Source organism: Mixophyes fleayi, chromosome 10 (assembly GCF_038048845.1).
Source record: "Mixophyes fleayi isolate aMixFle1 chromosome 10, aMixFle1.hap1, whole genome shotgun sequence".
In the NCBI taxonomy this organism is placed as follows: domain Eukaryota; kingdom Metazoa; phylum Chordata; class Amphibia; order Anura; family Limnodynastidae; genus Mixophyes; species Mixophyes fleayi.
This window is the reverse complement of record NC_134411.1, coordinates 96,129,834-96,150,960: the sequence shown is the minus strand read 5'-3', so window position 1 is coordinate 96,150,960 and position 21,127 is coordinate 96,129,834. Positions and strand designations below refer to the sequence as shown.

The 21,127-nt window shown below is 42.3% G+C and overlaps 1 protein-coding gene across 4 annotated transcripts in view; it reads right to left on the bottom strand.

Annotated features, from left to right (window-relative positions):
* The window catches only part of LOC142104522 (ninjurin-1-like), a 327,591-nt gene extending 307,169 nt beyond the window's left edge, over positions 1-20,422 (bottom strand). For 3 of the 4 annotated variants that reach the window (XM_075189241.1, XM_075189243.1, XM_075189242.1), the window contains exons 1-2: positions 20,199-20,422; positions 18,025-18,103 (exon numbers count right to left, since the gene is read on the bottom strand). Coding sequence is in view for 1 of the 4 variants with exons in the window: in XM_075189244.1 (XP_075045345.1) it covers positions 11,881-12,018; positions 18,025-18,103; positions 20,199-20,269 (288 nt within the window). In the remaining 3 variants the exon portion in view is untranslated. Of the gene's footprint in view, positions 1-11,609; positions 12,019-18,024; positions 18,104-20,198 lie in introns of those variants that run through there. The other variant, XM_075189244.1, reaches the window with a different exon arrangement.
* Between the last annotated feature and the right edge of the window lie 705 nt (positions 20,423-21,127).

Here is a 21,127-nt window from a genome sequence, read left to right as displayed (position 1 = left end):
GCAAAGCAAAGGAGTAACTTAGCACCTGGGCAAAACCATGTTGCATTGGAGGGGGAGGTAAATTTAAAATGTGGCTACAGATTTATAGTTGGGGTAGGGCATGTCCTAGATCAACTTTTAATCTCAGTGTAAAAATAAAGCTATCAAGTATTTGTGCGCTACAGGAAAAACAGCCACAATTTAACTTACGTGCAAAATAATAAACTAATTTGCACCCCTTGCATTGTAACATGGTTTGTCCAGAATCAAATGTACTCCTTTGTTTGCCTTGCTCTCCTTAATGACTCAGTCCCGGTATCTCCAAGCAATGCTTGTTTTGTTAAACTTGGAATAAACCATAGATTTATGTAGAATGATGAACTTGCAATATTCACATGACAATGTACAATATGGTTTGCTGACCTCTCCTGAAAACTGGTCTTAAAAATACTGTAATGCAACATTTTTTGATTGCCTTTAATAACACATTTAGTGGCAACAGAGTTACCAGCAAATAAAAGTGGCGTAAATGTTTTCATAAATGCAGTAATATACCCTACCACACGCACGTTCATTATTTTTAGAAGCCAATTAACCTACCAGTGTGTCTTTTGAGTGGGGAAGGACTCCTGGAGCACCCAAGGAAACCCACGCAAACACGGGGAGAACATATAATCATATGACCCCGCTATTGTCAGGCAGCAATGCTAACCACTGTGCCTGTTTTACCCTGAACACATGCTGCCTTAAAATCAAAACTTATGGTTCTAAAGTTAAAACTCAATTATTCCATATGTTACCAAAAGAGAATCCTGTCTTTCCTGAAAAATGCAATGCAAAGTTCAATTGGGTCCACGAGTGAGTTGAATAATTATTCTCAATTTAAATGACACACAGGGCAAAATGGTATCTTTTCACAGGCATATCGAAGGCCGCTGGTCACGAAAGAGTTAACGCCCAGATCCTCGTACTGAACTGAAGTAGATGCATTTCCTCTACATATGGAGATCAAGACGACAGATTTGGAACCAGTCCATAATTTTATGTAACCGTGGCAATATTTTCGCACTTATTTTTTTTTCCAGCATCTCTGAGATTGCATAAATTTACTGCAGACGTATATCTAAACAGGCAGGAGATGTCAAAAGTAGACTCTGCTGCTTAAAACCTATGATCACTATAACTATCTATAATATTGAATGTTTTATTCCACTGATACATAATCAGATCTGGTTTTGTCAATGTAGCAGTTTAATGATTGTTGAAAAGGTAGCTTTTACCTAAAGGCATTCATAAGTTATCACTGATCAATAGCCAATCAATATAGTACTGAGACAAAATAATGTTGATCTATTCATCTTCAAAGTGTTCAGATGTTATAATGTCACCAAATGTGAAGTCAATACCTCAATGGAGGATTCAGTTCCATGCCAGCGGGGGTGGGGGTTTTTTAAATTCCAGCATTCCAATATCAACCATCCATTAAGGGCTGTTACCCCATCAAAGCTCTGAGGTGTCAATGCACTTTAAATCATCATCATCATTTATTTATATAGTGCTACTGATTCCGCAGCGCTGTACAGAGAACTCATTCACATCAGTCCCTGCCCCATTGGGGCTTACAGTCTAATTCCCTTGACAAACATACACAGATAGATGTTTTTGAAGTATGTTAGGAAACCGGAGCACCCGGAGGAAACCCACGCAAACACGGGGAGAACAAACAAACTCCACACAGATAAGGCCATGGTCGGGAATTGAGCTCATGACCCCAGAGCTGTGAGGCAGAAGTGCTAACCACTTAGCCACCGTGCTGCCCCAATTGACTATTGATAAGGCAAGGGTGAGTATTTTACAAGTGGCTGAGATTTTTAAGGAACACAGAAAAATAAAAATAAATCCCCATTAAAATTAAAAATGAGGATTTCCACACACCAAATAGTGTCTAAAGCAAAATGTCTATATTTGGGAGTGCTGGCTACAGCCAATCACATACAGCCAGTGTGGGAAAATGCGCGTGATTGAGTGGCCAGTGAAGGGGAGTCTCTGGGAACAACCAATCACAAGCTGCTAGCATGAAAAAAATGCTTGTGATTGACTGGTTGGTGAAGGGGAGTCTCGGGGACAGCCAATCACAAGCTGCCAGTATGGGAAAATGCTTGTGATTGATTGGCCAGGAATGGAACAATGCAGCCTCTAGTATGGAGACACAATTCATTTAGAGTTAAGAATAAGTCCAACTAAAATTTGCAATTTTGCAGCTTGACAAAACCATTTTACGCTGCAGATTCTCTACGTCCTCTGGTGTCCAATCTATGCAAAACATACTGAAATAAGGGGTTGTTCTGCAAAATTATTAAAGTCATTTGAATATTCTTTTAACACCTGAAATGGTTGTATTTCAGGAAAAGGCATGAAAAAAAAAATCTTTTTGCAGGACCAGTTACCATATGGAGCCAACAGATTGATCAATTCATGAATCTTTTGTTATGATTTCAAATAACAAATGTTGTTAAAATGTTTTATGGATCTAAAAGAAAATAAAAAAAATCATTTCTTCAATCTGTTGTTTTTTTTAAAACTGTTTTTATACAACTTTTTTTGCTCAATGAAATGTTTAAAGATGCTGAGGAGGCTATTTATAAGGCGCCTGTCATGTGTACCAGGGCATCTTGTTGGCCCAACACACTTCCGGGTACGTGCTTGATTTAGCCTCATTTCTGAATGAATCATGAGAGTAAGGGGGCATCGGAACTGTCTTTATTACAATTTTATAGCGTGTTTTATTAGGTTGTTTGCAGTGCGCCTGAAAAATGCGCTTCTCTGGCAAATTTTAGCATGAAAGCTTAAAACAGGGCCCGTTGAAATTATCAAATGAGACCCAATGTTCGAACTGGCGCAAAATTCATATCCCTTTGTAGTGCTAAAATGACCATTAAAAATGGCTGTATCTCTATCTGCAAACTAGTTACCAATTTCTGCATTGCTCCTTAAATCGAGGCTCATCGATGCGTCAACGCCGCACTTTGCTGGAACATCGTAACTCCTCCCCTCTACCGTGCAAACTGGTGCAAGCGTGCCCATTTTGCTGAGGAAATCTATGTTCCCCCCCTCCCAATGGATGTTCTAGGCTACTTGACTTCTTGAGTGTCATCTACTAAAATGGCTAAAGGGTGAAAATCTGCACTAATACATATCGGCCAATCAGGCATTAGCTTTTATCTGTCTAACACAAGTTTAACAATAAAAGCAACGTTCTGATTGGCTATTGCTATATGCTTTTCATGCAGATTTGCACATTTGATAAATGTTAAAAATAACCCTTAAAGCAAATTTTCCAAAGTAGTTTGGTTGCTGTGAAACACTGATATTTGTAGAAATTCAAAATTTCCGCATTTGCATATCTCCATTGGGGAATGTGCTGCTCTGTGTGAACAAGGAAAGCTTCACTAATCTGTGGGAGGATTATTGCAGATTAGATCCATCCTGCTCCGAGATTTAAATATATCATTCCATGAGACAGTGTTTCCTTCTTCTTCCCATGCTGTGAGGTTCATCATTCTGGAACGTGACTCCATCCAGAATCCCATCTGCTGACCTAGTCCTGTCACATCACTTTACAGCATCCACATATGCTGCATCTGGACACCAAACTCCTCCACGGGAAAGGTCATAGGGCTCCACCACCAAAGACCAGACTAACACGAGTATCCCGGTTAGGAACTACATTGGGAACAAACGTGTTGGTGTCAAGACAATTAGTGAAGCCTCACGCAATGGAGATGGCTGCTTGTGAGATAGTCTTAACATTCCGATCACTGACGTGTCAGGTGTCTCACATTGTTCCTGGATAGTGATGGATGGCTGTAACATTAATGAGCTATCCGAAAAACGCTGTCTCTTCTGTGCGCGCTGAGATATTAACAATAAATAGGTAGCACTACATGACTAAAAGGGATTGTTTGCCTGTTCCTGTGTATTTAATCTAGGATCATTGAATAACAATGATTGAAAAGCTGAAAGGAAAGGAAGGAATCTAGAAACAAAAGTACAATAAAAACCATTTAGTAACTGTTTCAGTAGGGCATAAACATGATTAAATCAAATGTCATCTGAAGGTGAATACCTCTTTCAATGTTTATGCAGAGTTCTGTAGATCACAGCAAATGCAAAAATGAGCAAAGGAAAATCTGGTATAGAACAGAGCGGTTTGACCTTAAATTCTTTCCCATGAGCACAGGACGTGCTCAGCACTTGTTTCTTTAAAGAGTTAACGTGGGCGTTGCGTAAATAGACAATATTTTGTAAAATAGGATTGTCTTAAAAGTCTACCTGTTACCTGCACACCCCAAAGGCGGCCATTTGTGGATGGAACCAATATTCTGCCTATCTATTCCCTAGGAAATGGTGACATCGCTGATCATGGGGCACTAGTGCCTCAGCGACGGTGTTAGTTCATAGTGAAACTGATAGGCTGCATTCTCATAATGCACACAGTGCTTTTTTTGTAAGAAAAAAGGTGCCAGAACTCCCCTCTTTCTGCCCCCTCATTTTTGTGTAGCCCTCTCTTTCTGCCCCCCCCCTCATTTTTCTGTAGCCCTCTCTTTCTGCCCCCCCCCTCATTTTTCTGTAGCCCTCTCTTTCTGCCCCCCCCCTCATTTTTCTGTAGCCCTCTCTTTCTGCCCCCCCTCATTTTTCTGTAGCCCTCTCTTTCTGCCCCCCCTCATTTTTCTGTAGCCCTCTCTTTCTGCCCCACCCTCATTTTTCTGCAGCCCTCTCTTTCTGCCCCCCTCATTTTTCTGTAGCCCTCTCTTTCTGCCCCCCTCATTTTTCTGCAGCCCTCTCTTTCTGCCCCCCTTAATTTTTCTGTAGCCCTCTCTTTCTGCCCCCCTCGTTTTTCTGTAGCCCTCTCTTTCTGCCCCCCCCCCCTCATTTTTCTGTAGCCCTCTCTTTCTGTCCCCCTCGTTTTTCTGTAGCCCTCTCTTTCTGCCCCTTATTTTTCTGTAGCCCTCTCTTTCTGACCCCCTCGTTTTTCTGCAGCCCTCTCTTTCTGCCCCCCCTCATTTTTCTGTAGCCCTCTCTTTCTGCCCCACCCTCATTTTTCTGTAGCCCTCTCTTTCTGCCCCACCCTCATTTTTCTGCAGCCCTCTCTTTCTGCACCCCTTAATTTTTCTGTAGCCCTCTCTTTCTGCCCCCCCCCCCTCATTTTTCTGCAGCCCTCTCTTTCTGCACCCCTTAATTTTTCTGTAGCCCTCTCTTTCTGTCCCCCTCGTTTTTCTGTAGCCCTCTCTTTCTGCCCCCTTCATTTTTCTGTAGCCCTCTCTTTCTGCCCCCCTCATTTTTCTGCAGCACTCTCTTTCTGCCCCCCTTAATTTTTCTGTAGCCCTCTCTTTCTGCCCCCCATTTTTCTGTAGCCCTCTCTTTCTGCCCCACCCTCATTTTTCTGCAGCCCTCTCTTTCTGCCCCCCTTAATTTTTCTGTAGCACTCTCTTTCTGACCCTCTCGTTTTTCTGCAGCCCTCTCTTTCTGCCCCCCTTAATTTTTCTGTAGCACTCTCTTTCTGACCCCCTCATTTTTCTGTAGCCCTCTCTTTCTGTGCCCCCTCCCCTGCTTTCTGTAGTCTGTACTTACCTTCTATGCTTCTTTTCTCGCTTCTCTGCTTGATTGCGGCTCCTCTCACTGGCAGCGCCGTGACGTCACAACGCTGCCGGAGCCGGAAGCAGGACACACACTAAGATACACTTTACACTCAATAAACATAGGTGGTGCCACTGTTTTGCACTAAGATATACACAGACAGAGAGACAAACATATACAGCATTCTGACATGGGAAGTGATAACACATAGAGGGATTGACAGATAACATCTGATTGACACCAGTTTTCCACATTGGATACCAGCTAAAAGCCATCAAATATACATTGATTATAACACACATTACCAAATGAGTCACCGTGAAAGTTAAATGTAACTTCAGCAATTGGAAGAACATATTTGCATCTGTCAAAAAAAATAACAGATTCTAGCAAATAAGAAGCTTAAAGTCTTCTGAAAATATTATTTTTGTGTAATTTGTGCCAAGTATAATTTAGTACTAAATTGGGATCAGTTAAGTTATGAATTAAAAGTCAAGTTTGGATGATTGATATGTGGTTTGATTCACACCTTATTCATTCATCTATAAACACTCAGTTGATAAATATTATATCACTCTCCGACATTAAATACAAAGTCCAACATTTATTTCACATGAAAACAGAGGTGCTGCCATTATTAAGGGAGATTATTAACAAAGTTCCAAACTCCGGTAACATGTTTACATTTGGTTTCTCAAGTAAAGAGAGGATCAGGTAACGTTTACCTAATTTGTTCATTATGAATTGACATTTTCATTTAATTACAATTTTAGGAGTTTAGGGATTGACCAAATCAGTCATATCTCTGACATTAGTTGGTCGAGTGTGTGTTTCACTAAGGGGAAATAGCAATTAACTTTTGAAATATTTAAAGTTTATTTTAACATCTGGCTACAAATAGGTCAGAGTGTTAACTGGTTGTTTTTTCACAATTTGAGGACAAATGCGCGAATCATCATCATCAATATTTATATATATAGCGCCAGCAAATTTCGTAGCACTTTACAATTGGGAACAAACATTAATAAAACAGACAGAGAGGTAAGAGAACCCTGCTCGCAAGCTTACAATCTATGGGACAATGGGAGTTTGAAACACAAGGGCATGTGCTACATCATATTGAACATTGGACCAGCTGGAATGCAGAGGTAAAAGTACTGAGTGGTCTGTGTGTAGCAATGTTGGTCAAAAGTTTGTTGTCTTGTGTTAGCTGTGTAGAGGGTGGTAATAGGGTAACCTAGGAAGATTAAGATGGTGGTTGAGGAATATTATAAGCTTGTCTGAAGAGGTGGGTTTTCAGAGAACGCTTGAAGGTTTGAAGACTAGAGGAGAGTCTTACTGTGCAAGGGAGGGAATTCCACAAAGTGGGTGCAACCCGAAAAAAGTCCTGTAACCGAAAATGGGAGGAAGTGATGAGAGTGGAAGAGAGACGCAGATCTTGTGCAGAACGGAGGCGTCGAGTTGGGAGATATTTGGAGACAAGTGAGGGGATGTATGTCAGTGCAATTTTGTTGACGGCCTTGTATGTTAGTAGAAGAATCTGTCCAGATTATCCTAGAGTCAGACAAATAATTTTATACCCGCTGGAGAATCAGGCCAATCACAGGTCATGGAATGTCAAGGAGCCAATCAGCAAGGATCAGCAGTGTCACATGTCTATAACTTTATAAAAACAGCTCACAGCCTCTCTGGCTCTCATTCTTTAGTTTTCCAGTGACAGAGAGAGATCAGTCTTGCTGCAGCATTTGAGATGGATTTAAGCAAGGATAGAAGGGTGAGACAAGTGCCAGTAAGGAGTAGGTTGTCGCAGCCAAGATGGGGGATGATGATACATTAATAACATTAATAGCTTCCCCCAGCACCCAAATTACAATAATAACCCACCACATTAGAATAAAAGCCCCACTACATAACTTAAATAACATTAATACCTCCATTACGTGTCATCAATTTACCCCATTACATTACAGTAAAACCCCTTCATTAAATTATTGTCCCCTCCCCCACATTACATTAATACCCCAATACCTCCAAGACTGCTCTGCAGATGATTGCTGTGGGAGTTAGACAAAGGATTGTCTGATTGGTCTCTGCACACATGGGGTACCAGCCCTAAATGTGCAGAAGCATGGAGGAGGAGCTGGACAGGGAAGAGGAGGAGCGGAGGGAAATGGAGAAACAGTAGGGTAGTAGAGAGGAGCAAAGGGGAGGAACAGGGTGTTAAAGAAGAGATAGAAGGAGAGGAGAAGCGAGGAAGGGGAGAAGAAAAGAGGAAATGGGGGGAGAGTAACAGGAGGAGGAGCTGATCAGCCCCTGCCATGATTGGCCGTGCACCCTGTCTGTCAACTTAGACCTCCAACCCTAGGGCTGACAGACAGGGAGCTGAGCCAGTCAGTGCAGAGGGCTTATCCCCACTGTCAGCCACAAGATTATATTACTGTTGCTATACATTGGAGAGGGGTCACCCACCAGCAAGTACCTCAGCGCCTATAAAATGTTGACCCCAATTAGCCGTGGCCGTTCAGATCAGGGCAGAAATTTGCTGCTGGACTCAAGTGGGAGTAAGGAGCATTAAAGGGAAAATCATTGGTTTTGTACTATACTTCAGATGAGAACCCACATAAATAAATAAATAAATGAATACATTCTATATCTTGTGCTATTTTTTTCTTTATTTTGTAAGTACAATGCTTTTGAACAGAGAAACAATTGACCGGTTGCTTTGTACAGTATATTTTTCTTTTACGATCTAGATTTTATTTCTGCAATCAATACAATGATAGTTTTTAGTCTCCTGGTATTATGCTCTATGTCTGACTATATGTCATGGTTTGCAATTATCTGTAATAAATGGGTTGTCCGAGTTTACATTTTTCCATTATTTTACTCCTTTGTGCAATCCGTTGACCCTTCATACAACATTCTTAACAAGTGGAGACTTTTATAAGGTTTTTTTTTTTTTTCTTCTATTTCCATTTGATAAGTCATGAAAAACCCTTTTGTATAATTTATGGCAGAACATCTCAAAGAGCATTATAAGTAATTAACTTTTTTTCCTGCGTATGATCTGCCAGCGCCTTTTCATCACACCGACTGACAGCAAATTTACCTGTCCATCCAAGAGATTGCATGCTGTCCTCTCCTTTTATTCTCGCCGTGGATATCTGTTTCCATGAGTGCAGGAAAGATATAGACACACAGGCGCCTGTTGTTCAGAAATTCTGAGTAATATCATTAAAAAAACGGCTGGACTTCTAACACTCAGAGGCCCCCTTGACACCCGCGCATTTACTTAAAAGGGCATTCATACAGATAAAGGAATTTTTAAGTAACTACAAAGTGTCGTACTGTGAGAATGTTATACATTTGTGTAAACATAAAATCATATCATTTTCTAGATATAGGTAGAGGATAACATATGGAAACACCCATAAAGGGGGATTAAATTACGCTAGAAAATGCTGTCTCATGCATCGGTCCAGAACATCCCACAAAATCTCTTGGTTTCAAATCTGTTATTGCAATGGCCCTGACGTATTGCTAATGTCAGTGTCATGTTCTTCAGACCATTGGGCGATCACACATGCTGTGGAGAAGGGGTCATCGCCACCTTGGAGAATGGGGTGAAGATTATCGCTCCACTGTATTGAACATTCCTTCTAAGAATGGCTGTATGGCAGAAAACGCGCCCCCACAACATTACGGAACCGCCAGAAACCTTCACTGGTGTAAACAAGCACTCGGACCTGAAGGATTGTTTAGGTTGGTGCCAAACGTGTGCATGGTGGCGGATGATTAATCTGACCATATCACCACCATCCACTGGTCGGTAGTCCATAGTATGTGCAATTAACACCATTGTGCGCTCAAATGTGTATTGTCAGGTGTGATGGGCTGTTAGTGCAGCAAGGTGGCTAAGTGGTTAGCACTTCTGCCTCACAGCACTGGGGTCATGAGTTCAATTCCTGACCATGGCCTTATCTGTGAGGAGTTTGTATGTTCTCCCCGTATTTGCGTGGGTTTCCTCCGGGTGCTCCGGTTTCCTCCCACACTCCAAAAACATACTGGTAGGTTAATTGGCTGCAATCAAAATTGACCATAGTCTGTGTGTATCTGTGTGTCTGTGTGTGTGTTAGGAAATTTAGACTGTAAGCCTCAATGGGGCAGGGACGGATGTGAGTGAGTTCTCTGTACAGCGCTGCGGAATTAGTGGCAATATATAAATAAATATTATTAATAATAATAATAATAATAATAATAATGCCCTGCAACCCAACTAGGGTTACCCTGCTTTGGTCTGCAGTTGCTCAACTGTTTTACACTTCTAATTAATACCCAGATATCCCCATCCTGGTGTATGTGCTTCCAGGTACTGTTGCCCTGACCTGATAATGTTTTTTCCTCAGAGTTCCATGCTGACATCACCTTAGACGATTGTCCATGAAACATTAGCAAGTTGAGCTGCTTTGGTCACTGAAGATCCAGCCAAATGTTCCCTAATAATCGCCCCTTTTTCAAGGTCCCTGACGTCTCCGTTTGCAGCCATACTAACCATTATTATATGCAACCAGGACAGTCCTGCATTTGTATGCATGACCATGCTGCGATGTTAATTGCTTAATTAACAAATGAGCCACGCTTGTGTAAGAGCCCGTGTGTTCAATATGCTTGGTGTTTCTCATTTACCCAGGTGCTTCCAAAACTCATATCAATGTCTTCTAGTGAGTTATTGGTTCCCATAGCCAGGTTTGGACAACCTGTGGCTCTCCAGGTGTTGTGAAACTACAAGTCCCAGCATGCCTTGCCAGCCAACAGCCGGACGATGGCATACAAGGTATGCTGGAGATTTTGTCATTTCACAATACCTGGAGGTCTGTCCTAGGGAACCAAAAACCAATAAATAGCAGTAAACCATTAGAAACGAGCTGTTTGATAAAATCACATAGAATATATCTAACCTATTAAATCCATCAGGCAGGTATTTGTACTTAAGATGACCGTCAGGGTCTAACGGTTGTAAATACACATTGTTTTATAAAGGTGGAGTTACCCTTTAAGCGTCCCGTTTTTATAAAACATCCACCTCATGCCTTTCTTTGGATTACAAATGCTACAACAATTAAAGCTATTCCAGTTACTCTATCCACCCCGAATTTATGTCGTAAGAAAATTATCCCAAATTGGAGGCTCACCTAACCGTACCCCTTCATAAAAGACGTACTGAATTAAGCAGAAAAGTCCCAGCAGAGGAACATCTACCAAAGTATTAATGTGGGGGCGATGGGAAAGGTTTAGAAAAATGCAGTAAAAAGTTGAAAAATACCTTTAATATCTGTATCTATAATTAGGATAATCCCATCTTCCAAGGTGACATCATTCTTTCATGCTGAACAGCCTGGATGTTACACTGATTGCACGTGGCTAATCATTGTAGACTTGTGTCTGCAAGACGACTTTGAAAGACCCATTCTGGCGGCATGGCCAATCTCTGATTCCCGTAATGATGTCCACAAAATGCTACCAATGGGCAGATCAAACTGTCCGCCCACAGCGGGAAAGTCTCAGTTTACGGCAATGGTCTAATGCAGTGGTTCCCAAACTGTGCCCCTAGGCTCCCTGGGGTGCCTTGGAGATCTGACAGGGGTGTCTCGGCCAGGGCCAGTGGTAAGCAAGGCGGGGGGGACTACTTGGTAATTATTTTGGCTTAGGGGTGCATTGAAAAAATTTTGTAGACCCTAAGAGTGCCTTGAACTGAAAAAGTTTGGAATCCACTGGTCTAACGATTGAGGGTATAGTTTGGTGATTTGCCGGAATGCAAAGATATAACATATAATGTGCATGGTTTGAAATGGTTGACTTGATAGCCTTCAGTGTAGGCTGTTAAATGTTATGGGAACCAGAAGATGGGCTTACGTAAGTGTGTGGGTGACAAACAAACTTATCAAGACCAAACAAAAGAAAATGTAATATAGGATAAAAAGAAAACATTGATATTCCATCAAAAGATTTATGTAGAGTGCCGGAGATGAATTGCACACCAGTATTTCTTGCTTGTTTCCATATAGTCAAAGGATAGCCTTGAGCACAGATGTGCTTGCAGCCTATGTAAACATAAATGTTTATAATGTCAGCTAATGACACAAGGAATTGGGGGGAGAAACATTTTTCTTCATTTCTAAGCAATTCAAATCCACCGGGATTGTTGTCGAATGAGTCTGCACAGCATCAAAAAGCTCTTAAATCCTGTGAATAAATGTTTGGCGATTAAGTGTGAGCTTTGGGAATAGATATCCGTTCACGAGCTACCACCAAGCTGTACACATCTGCCTCTTTAATCTGGTGTGACTGCACAGCCCGGTCGTGGTAACGACACATAACCGGAGAAGATAAACATCTATTACACTGAAAACAAAAAAGATGTAAAAGCTCAAATACAGTTTTTCATCTGTAATAGGTATCAAAACAGCATAAAAAACAAATAAACAAAAAAGCAATTCTATTGAAACTAAACAAAACGAAACATAACCAGAAAAAAAATACCGCAAGACAGTGGCCGAGTTATAAATGCTAGACAATCTACACATCTGGGGCGGAAAAATTAGTTAATTGGGGGGGGGGGGGGGGGGGGGGAACGACGAAAAAATAAAATGGTGTTGCCCATAGCCACTGATCAGGCGATAGCCATATATTATTATTATTTTTTTTTGCAGTTTAGAAAATGAAGGTAAACATTTGATTGGTTGGTATGGGCACCAACAGTATTTCCCATTGTTTTCCCTTCCTGTGATATTACATTATGGGTTTTGCGCAATCTGGCGGATGTTGCATGTAGACCCAGTAATGAACATCTTTAAAAGCCGCTATTTAGAGAAATATGTAATGCGGAAATCTACAAATTACTTTGTTAGTAAGTGAGACTATGAAACAAATAACCTAATAATTGACTATATTAATAAAAAAAAATATCTAGAAATGCAAAGGTAATGTATAACAGACTATCATGGAAAGTCTTTAGGTTGTAACTCTACAACAGGCGCCCTGTTGAGTCTTCACCGGCAGATTCCCAGCCGTCTGCTCCCGATTTTACCAGAACAGGGGGGCAGACGACTTGTGAGTCACATGACCTCCTCTGCACAGTGCAGTGAGATCACACGGCATACCTGGGGTAGGAGGGAGTCCCCTGTGCTCTTCCTCCTGTCGTCATTAGCCCCTTGAAAATCTGCGGCCCTCCATATCTTTCACGTTGCCCCCTCACATTGGAGAGAGAGAAAACAGATGCATCATAATTTGTCTACCGTTTGACACTTGGCAAAACCACGTTACAGTATCTCCAAACCCAACCCACCCCTCCCATAGTCCCAATGTGCGGACCAGAAAGGAGTGGGGATTGCTGGGAAGTGGGTGTGGCATCCAGTGAATATGGCTGTATTTGGTGGGATTAGGGCAGTGTTCAGGTAAATTAGGGGTGTGGGCTTATTAAATGCTGCTGTTAAACTATTATACATGAATGTAGACAAACAAGTGGTGCTGTGAGCCTGTACATTGCACATACTACATGAACATGTACAATACCCTAGCAATCGGTCTAGAATTATCAACCTATTTGTGCATTGTGACCGGTCACATGATGCCTCTGAGTTATCTCCAGACCTGCAATAAAAACTATATTAAAAGTTAGTACTGAACCATCATTAACTTAAAGTAAAAGGAATGTAGACAATGTGAAAGGACAGAGATTATATTTGGAAACAAACTTTTTTAAATTTGATAAAAGTTTGGGAATAAAGGACATTGGAATGCAAATAAAAGTAACAAAATATGTGAGGTCTGCTACTCTTAAAACATAATAAGACGGAAGTGATTGTTACATAGTATGGACCACTGTCACTTGTAACTCACTTATATTACAGACTGCAGCAAGTGTCTGTCCGTAGATGACGTCCCGGGTAGTTACAGCAGTGATAATATAGTGCCCAATGGTTCATTAATCGTTACGCTATCCAATTTACAGTAGACCATAGCACTGGGCAGCGTTCGCAGTTAACGGCTCATTTCTCAGTAGACAAAGTATGTAGACCAAATCCACTTAGTGGAAGAGCCAAGTTCTCCAGAGATTTTATCCCAGAAGAGGACGGAGGTTGAGTTAATAGAAATGGTGAAGAACGGTTCTGGTTTCCTGTAGCTGACTGTTAAGATTTCTAAAATAACTGGTTCATCTTTCATGTCTCCACCTTGTACGGTCTCTTCGCACTCCAGCCGTACGGTACCGCCGGTAGCTGCACAGAACCGCCAGTCATCGATGGCTGCTTTACTATTGGTGGGTGATAGAGCCTCTGTCTTACAGTATCCACACCCACTTCCCCCATCGTCGGCTACACTCATTACTCCGCTAATTCATGTATCAATTGTTCCCCTCACCTCTACGATTGTAAGCTCACTGGACAGGGCGATCGTTATCTTTCATATCATTGTATATAATTGTATATAATTGTCCTAATCCCCCCCATATACAGGGCTGTGTAATAAGTCAGTGCTTTATAAAGAAAAAGAAGAATATTATTAATATTATTGTTATTATTTGGGAACTGAAATGTCAGACAGGACTCTAATGACATATTTCAGACATGGGGGATTAAAATCTTCGCTGCTATCTCTAGGTATGAAATGTAGTATCCGGACAGTTCCTCCTTTACAATGTTTACATTAGAGCAGTGGTTCCCAAACTGTGCCCCTAGGCTCCCTGGGGTGCCTCTGTGATCTGACAGGGGTGCCTCGGCCAGGGCCAGTGGTAAGCAAGGCGGGGGGACTACGTGGTAATTATTTTGGCTTAGGTGTGGATTGAAAAAATTATGGAGACCCTAAGGGTGCCTTGAACTTAAAAAGTTTGGAATCCACTGCATTAGAGAATAATTTAAGGACGTTTTGTATGTGGAATAATACATAAGATTTCAAAATAGATTTTTCTAGATGAAAACCAACTACAAATATTGTCCCTTTTTGCTTTTCCCGTAACTTGTTTTTAAGTAGATTTTCCTGATACATCTGCACTTATTTGGGGTGTTAGACCTCTCCAAAATAAAAATCAGGAATGCTTAAAAGTGATGTCATCAGGTATTCCCCAGACGGGGCTGTGGAAGCGTCAGCTCCATGGTCCAGTGACCCCATTTGGAAAGCAAGTATTGATAGGTTAAAATTTTTGTACACCTTCAGTTTATTCTCTTGTACTCGCCACCCTGTCTCTCTGTGCTTGTCAAGCATGTATTTATATCATCAGGCAGAAATATTTGTTTTGTTCCTAGGATACGACACAGCTCTATACAAACAACACAACAATTATATACGCAGACCATTTTTGGGGTGTATCTGGGAAGGGGGGGGCAGACGAAAAGAAAAACAACACAATGTTATATACAAATTTCTAAAAAAGCACAGGGTAAAACCAGACAAATATAAACAAATAGAGCGGCGTACTCAGATAAAGTTGTAGGGGGGTGTGGATAGGACATTATGTTGAAGTCGTCTGACGGTGGAAAGCCCATTGAAGTGCAGAACAAAAATATCATGTCAGAACAGTCTAAATTGACTTCATCGAGATGAATCAGAAAAATCTTTGCAATACAGAAACATTCCAGTCCCAGAGCTGTGATCAAAGCAGGGCTCGCACCTAGCGATCTGTCTGTAATGATGGTAACTACAAAAGCTCATTTTGTTTTGGCAAGTAAAGAGCGAAATTCAAGGCCAATTAAAGTCATACATAAGCGGGAGAGCGTCCCGGGAGCTGCTGTTTGCTGCAGCCGCTGTTTCTCAGCATCTTTTTGAAGCTCATGCATGTATACATGAGATAGCATTGTGAGCAGACAAAGGCGGGACGTCTGTCAGGGAGTACGAGGGATACATCACCTCCGAGTGCCGGGAAAATGACAAGACAGAGCGCTCATTAGTGATTAATTTCTATCAGTGGCGGCAGGAAACCCAACGCCAAATTGTGTCTTCCTAAATCAAAAACATCACTGTCGGTATTACGGAAAAGAACTGTCTGCGGATTTTTCCATCATATATTTTTGTTTTGCATTTTGTTCACATTTTACGGGTAAGCACGTCGACAATGCAGATATGGTGGTGAAACGCCCGTGAACCCTGGTGGCCCTAGATGTGTGCCACACTGCACCAACTCTTACTAGTGGCTGGCTGGGTTGGGGGTGGCAGGGCCGGCCCCAGAATGGGCTACCTTAGGCTGGGTCACTGGGCCACCTGAATTTATTTTCTTTAAAATGTTCCCAATAAGCTGCTGAGCCGAGTCCTACATTTTGTGTAGTGTGTACCCATCCCTAGAAGCCTCAATGTCAGAGGCCGCTGCTTTGTGTGGAGGCAAAACAGGGTAAATACAAGACGTTATGTCATTCATTTATTCATTCAGTGTATCAGGTGTCCCCTGAACCCTGGCGCTCTAGGCAAACACTTAGGTTGGCGCTGTGGTGGCACCGGCACCCGGAAATCGTTCAGTAAACACATCTCAAAAAGGGATAGAGCCACAGGATGGTCTCTTATTAGATGTAGTCCAAATGTAAAAAAATGACAAATACGGCTATTTATAACTAAAAACGCGGACAAACCCCCCTGATTAATCATGTCTGAAAAATTATATCACAGAAACAGATTTTCCGGTGTGGCAGAAAGAGCTGAATCCAAGGTTAGTGCCCTCTTGACCAGTATATATCAGGGTATTGCATACATAGTGACCTAACAACAAGATACAACAGGGAACGGAGTTTATGCTTCCAACTTTGTGGCAACAGTTTGGGGAAGGCCCTTTTCTATTCCAACATGACTGTGCCCCAGTGCATAAAGCAAGGACTACAAAGACAGGGTTTGATGAGCTCGATGTGGAAGAACTTGACTGGCCCCCCCAGAGCTCTGACCTCAACCCCATCGAACACCTTTGGGATGAACTGAAACGGAGATTGGGAGCCTGGCCTGCTCGTCCAACATCACTGCCTGACCTCATAAATGCTCTACAGAATGAATGGGCACAAATTCCCACAGAAACACTCCAACATCCTGTGGAGCCTTCCAAGAAGAGTGGAAGCTGTTATCACTGCACAAGGGGGACCAACTCCATATTAAAGTGTATGTATTTGGATACAATGTCATTACTGTCCCTGTTGGTGTAATGGTCAAGTGTCCAAATACTTTTGTCCATATAGTGTAGGATAAAAACATTTTGTGCATGAATCTTCTTATTACTATTATTTATTATCATCATCATTACTATTATTAATAAACTGTATCTCCATCCACTTTCATGTTTAAAAGTAACACTGGTAACAAACATGCAATTTCACAGACAATTAAAAACAGTTTTCACAAAATGCCTGTAAATGAATCTTCTTTAATCTCCGTTGAATCTACCTGTAAGCAGCGTCTCACCCAGAGAAGGGATTTACACTTTATAGTAAATGCAGTGAATTTTATCTTGTAGAAAATAAGATGTAGATAAGTCAATTTCTAATTTACACGTGTTTGATGGTATCTGAGACAGACAGAAGAGCATGCAGATAAGACGGTTTAGAACTTGTGTGTTTAATCTACTAGTCCAGACGAAGGAGAGATGTTACGGCGTCTGGCATTAACCGTACCGGTTATACTTTTGTGGCGGAGTGTTTATTTTTATACCAAATATCGGCGACTGCCTCGTTAGAATTTTTGTGGGACTTTGCATTTTGGGGGCTAAGAGCCTGATTCATCAAGAAACGCAAACGCCAATATATGTGCTATAATTTGTGTTCATTTGCTCTGCGCACGCGCCAGAGAACACAAGCGTATCAAATTAATCTACAAGCGCAAAGGATTCTTCATACAGCTTCATAGGCGGAACGGGGAGAGGACTGTACAAATACATTTTACGTACAGTAGGCATTCAGGACATCTTAGTAGCTGTATTTTATTGGGGCGGGGGACAGAAAAATAAACTTTGTTTAATGTTTTTCATTAATGATTATATTATTAACAGGTGACATTAATTGAATATTTTTGTTTTTTCCTGTGCGTTCTTTTGTGACTTTATATTCCACATATGTATTGGTCGGATCCTGCAGTGTATTGTCTGTTAGAGCAGAGCAGACCTAGACCTGTATTCATCACCAGACGTATTTTCACATCTGCTCCTTGTTGAATACGGACGTCCATATGCCTGGTTTGCGTGAATTTAAAAAATAAAAAAATGCACATCTATTTTCTATATAAACACTATCCTATATCAAACAATTTTGAGTAAAAACTTTATTTGCAAAATAATCTCTTGGGCAGGGCCTGATTAAGGGTCACAGGGTTTTTTGTGTGTGTATACACTAATTTGTAAAATATTAATTAATACATAAAACACACTTCATTCTGCACTTCATCTCTTACCTGATCAGCGTAGACTTCCTGATGTTCGATTTGGCTTCTTCTCGGAGCGTTGTCAGTTGTCTTCTGGAAACTTGGAGTCCTGTATTTAAAATGTGCAAAACTTGTATTATATTGCAAACACATCATTCCATTATGACCACATAAAACAACCCTCTAGTGCAGACAGACAATAAAATAAATGAAAATTATTTACAATCATATACTAACATCTACCAGCCCTGACTGTCTAGTATTTAGCATTGTAGTTACCGCCACACAGTACAGAGATCATGCCCCCCACAAGCTATTACATCAGCTCCCCCCACCAGCCACTACATCCCCCCAGACATTTCGTCACCCCCCAAAGTAAATTTAATAACCCCCAAGTCACTTCATTAACCCCCCCTCCCTCAGTCACTTCATTACCCCCTTCAGTCACTTCATTACCCCCCTCAGTCACTTCATTACCCCCCTCAGTCACTTCATTAACCCCCTCAGTCACTTCATTAACCCTCCTCAGTCACTTCATTACCCCCCTCAGTCACTTCATTAACCCTCCCTCAGTCACTTCATTACCCCCCTCAGTCACTTCATTAACCCTCCCTCAGTCACTTCATTAACCCTCCCTCAGTCACTTCATTACCCCCCACAGTCACTTCATTACCCCCCACAGTCACTTCATTAACCCCCCACAGTCACATAATTACCCCCCAGTCACTTCATTAACCCCCCTCAGTCACTTCATTACCCCCCTCAGTCACATCATTAACCCCCCCCTCAGTCACTTCATTACCCCCCTCAGTCACTTCATTAACACTCCCTCAGTCACTTCATTACCCCCCTCAGTCACTTCATTAACCCCCCCCCCCTCAGTCACTTCATTAACCCTTCCTCAGTCACTTCATTACCCCCTCAGTCACATCATTAACCCCCCTCCCAGTCACTTCATAACCCCCCTCAGTCACTTCATTACCCCCTCAGTCACTTCATTACCCCCCTCAGTCACTTCATTACCCCCCCCTCAGTCACATAATTACCCCCCAGTCACTTCATTAACCCCCCTCAGTCACTTCATTACCCCCCTCAGTCACATCATTAACCCCCCCCCTCAGTCACTTCATTAACCCTCCCTCAGTCACTTCATTAACCCCCCCCCTCAGTCACATCATTAACCCCCCTCTCAGTCACTTCATTACCCCCCTCAGTCACTTCATTACCCCCCTCAGTCACTTCATTAACCCCCCCCAGTCACTTCATTAACCCCCCCCAGTCACTTCATTAACCCCCCACAGTCACTTCATTAACCCCCCACAGTCACTTCATTAACCCCCCACAGTCACTTCATTAACCCCCCCTCAGTCACATAATTACCCCCCAGTCACTTCATTAACCCCCCTCAGTCACTTCATTACCCCCCTCAGTCACATCATTAACCCCCCCTCAGTCACTTCATTACCCCCCCTCAGTCACATCATTAACCCCCCCCTCAGTCACTTCATTACCCCCCTCAGTCACTTCATTACCCCCCTCAGTCACTTCATTAACCCCCCCCCCCCTCAGTCACTTCATTACCCCCCTCAGTCACTTCATTAACCCCCCCCCCTCAGTCACATCATTAACCCCCCTCTCAGTCACTTCATTACCCCCCTCAGTCACTTCATTACCCCCCTCAGTCACTTCATTAACCCCCCCCAGTCACTTCATTAACCCCCCCCAGTCACTTCATTAACCCCCACAGTCACTTCATTAACCCCCTCAGTCACATCATTACCCCCTCAGTCACTTCATTAACCCCCCCCAGTCACTTCATTAACCCCCCCCAGTCACTTCATTAACCCCCACAGTCACTTCATTAACCCCCTCAGTCACATCATTACCCCTCCCAGTCACTTCATTAACCCCCTCAGTCACTTCATTACCCCCCTCAGTCACTTCATTACCCCCCTCAGTCACTTCATTAACCCTCCCTCAGTCACTTCATTACCCCCTCAGTCACTTCATTACCCCCCTCAGTCACTTCATTACCCGCCTCAGTCACTTCAATAACCCCCCCCCCCTCAGTCACATAATTACCCCCCTCAGTCACTTCATTATACGCCCCTAGCTACTTCCTTAATCCCCCTTCCCTCAACCATCAAGCAGTTTCCAGTTAATTACCCCACCAGTCATCTCCCCCCCCCTTATATATAACTTACCTTGCAGTCTTCTGCTCCTCTTCTCTCCCATACTTCTGTCTTCTTGACAGACAGCTCACAGCACATCCCATGCTGTTAGCTGCCCTATCAGTGCAGCAAGTGTGGTCATGTGATCACCTCACATGACCACACTCAGCTTAGTACCACAGCTGCACTGTCAGTGCAGGGGCGGGCTCTGTGACTAGTGTGGTCATGTGATCACCTCACATGACCACACTCAGCTTAGCACCCAGCTGCACTGACATGGGATGTGCTGCCGGCTGCCTGTATCAGTGTGATTGGATACACTAACAGCCGGGACCGCCCCATTGAGACCAGGGCGGCCATTTTAGGTAGGACATTTTTTTTTTATTATTTTTTTTTTAAAAGCTTGTTAATTGTGCCGTTGCTACGCCCCCTAGAGACTCCCTGCCCCAGGCTGCAGACTGATAAGCCTAATGGTTGATCAGTCCCTGCACTTGGGGTAGATTTAACAAACCTTCTAAAAAGGAAATTTGAAGGTGTTGCCCATAGCAACCAATCAGATTCTAGTTATCATTTATCAGGTACATTATAGAACATGAGAGCTAGAATCTGATTGGTTGCTAAAAGCAGCACCTCCAAATCTCCTTTTTAGAACGTTTGATAAATCTAGACTCGTTTAATACGTACACTAAGAGTTTTAACACAGTTATACTGTGATCTGATTAATAGATTTTTTTCCCACTTTAGATATTGCATAATGATGTCATTACAAAGTGTTTTATTTTGCTAATAAAGCTACTATGAGTTTCTATGTTTTGTGGTCCCTTAGGCGTGAAGGAGCTGTACACCCATAAATGTAGAGGTCAGGACTCTGTCTTCCGCAATAAGATTTCCGTGACCTCTTTTTTTAAACAGATTGACCCAAAAATTACATAATATCTGGCGCCCAAAAATTGATTTTCGAT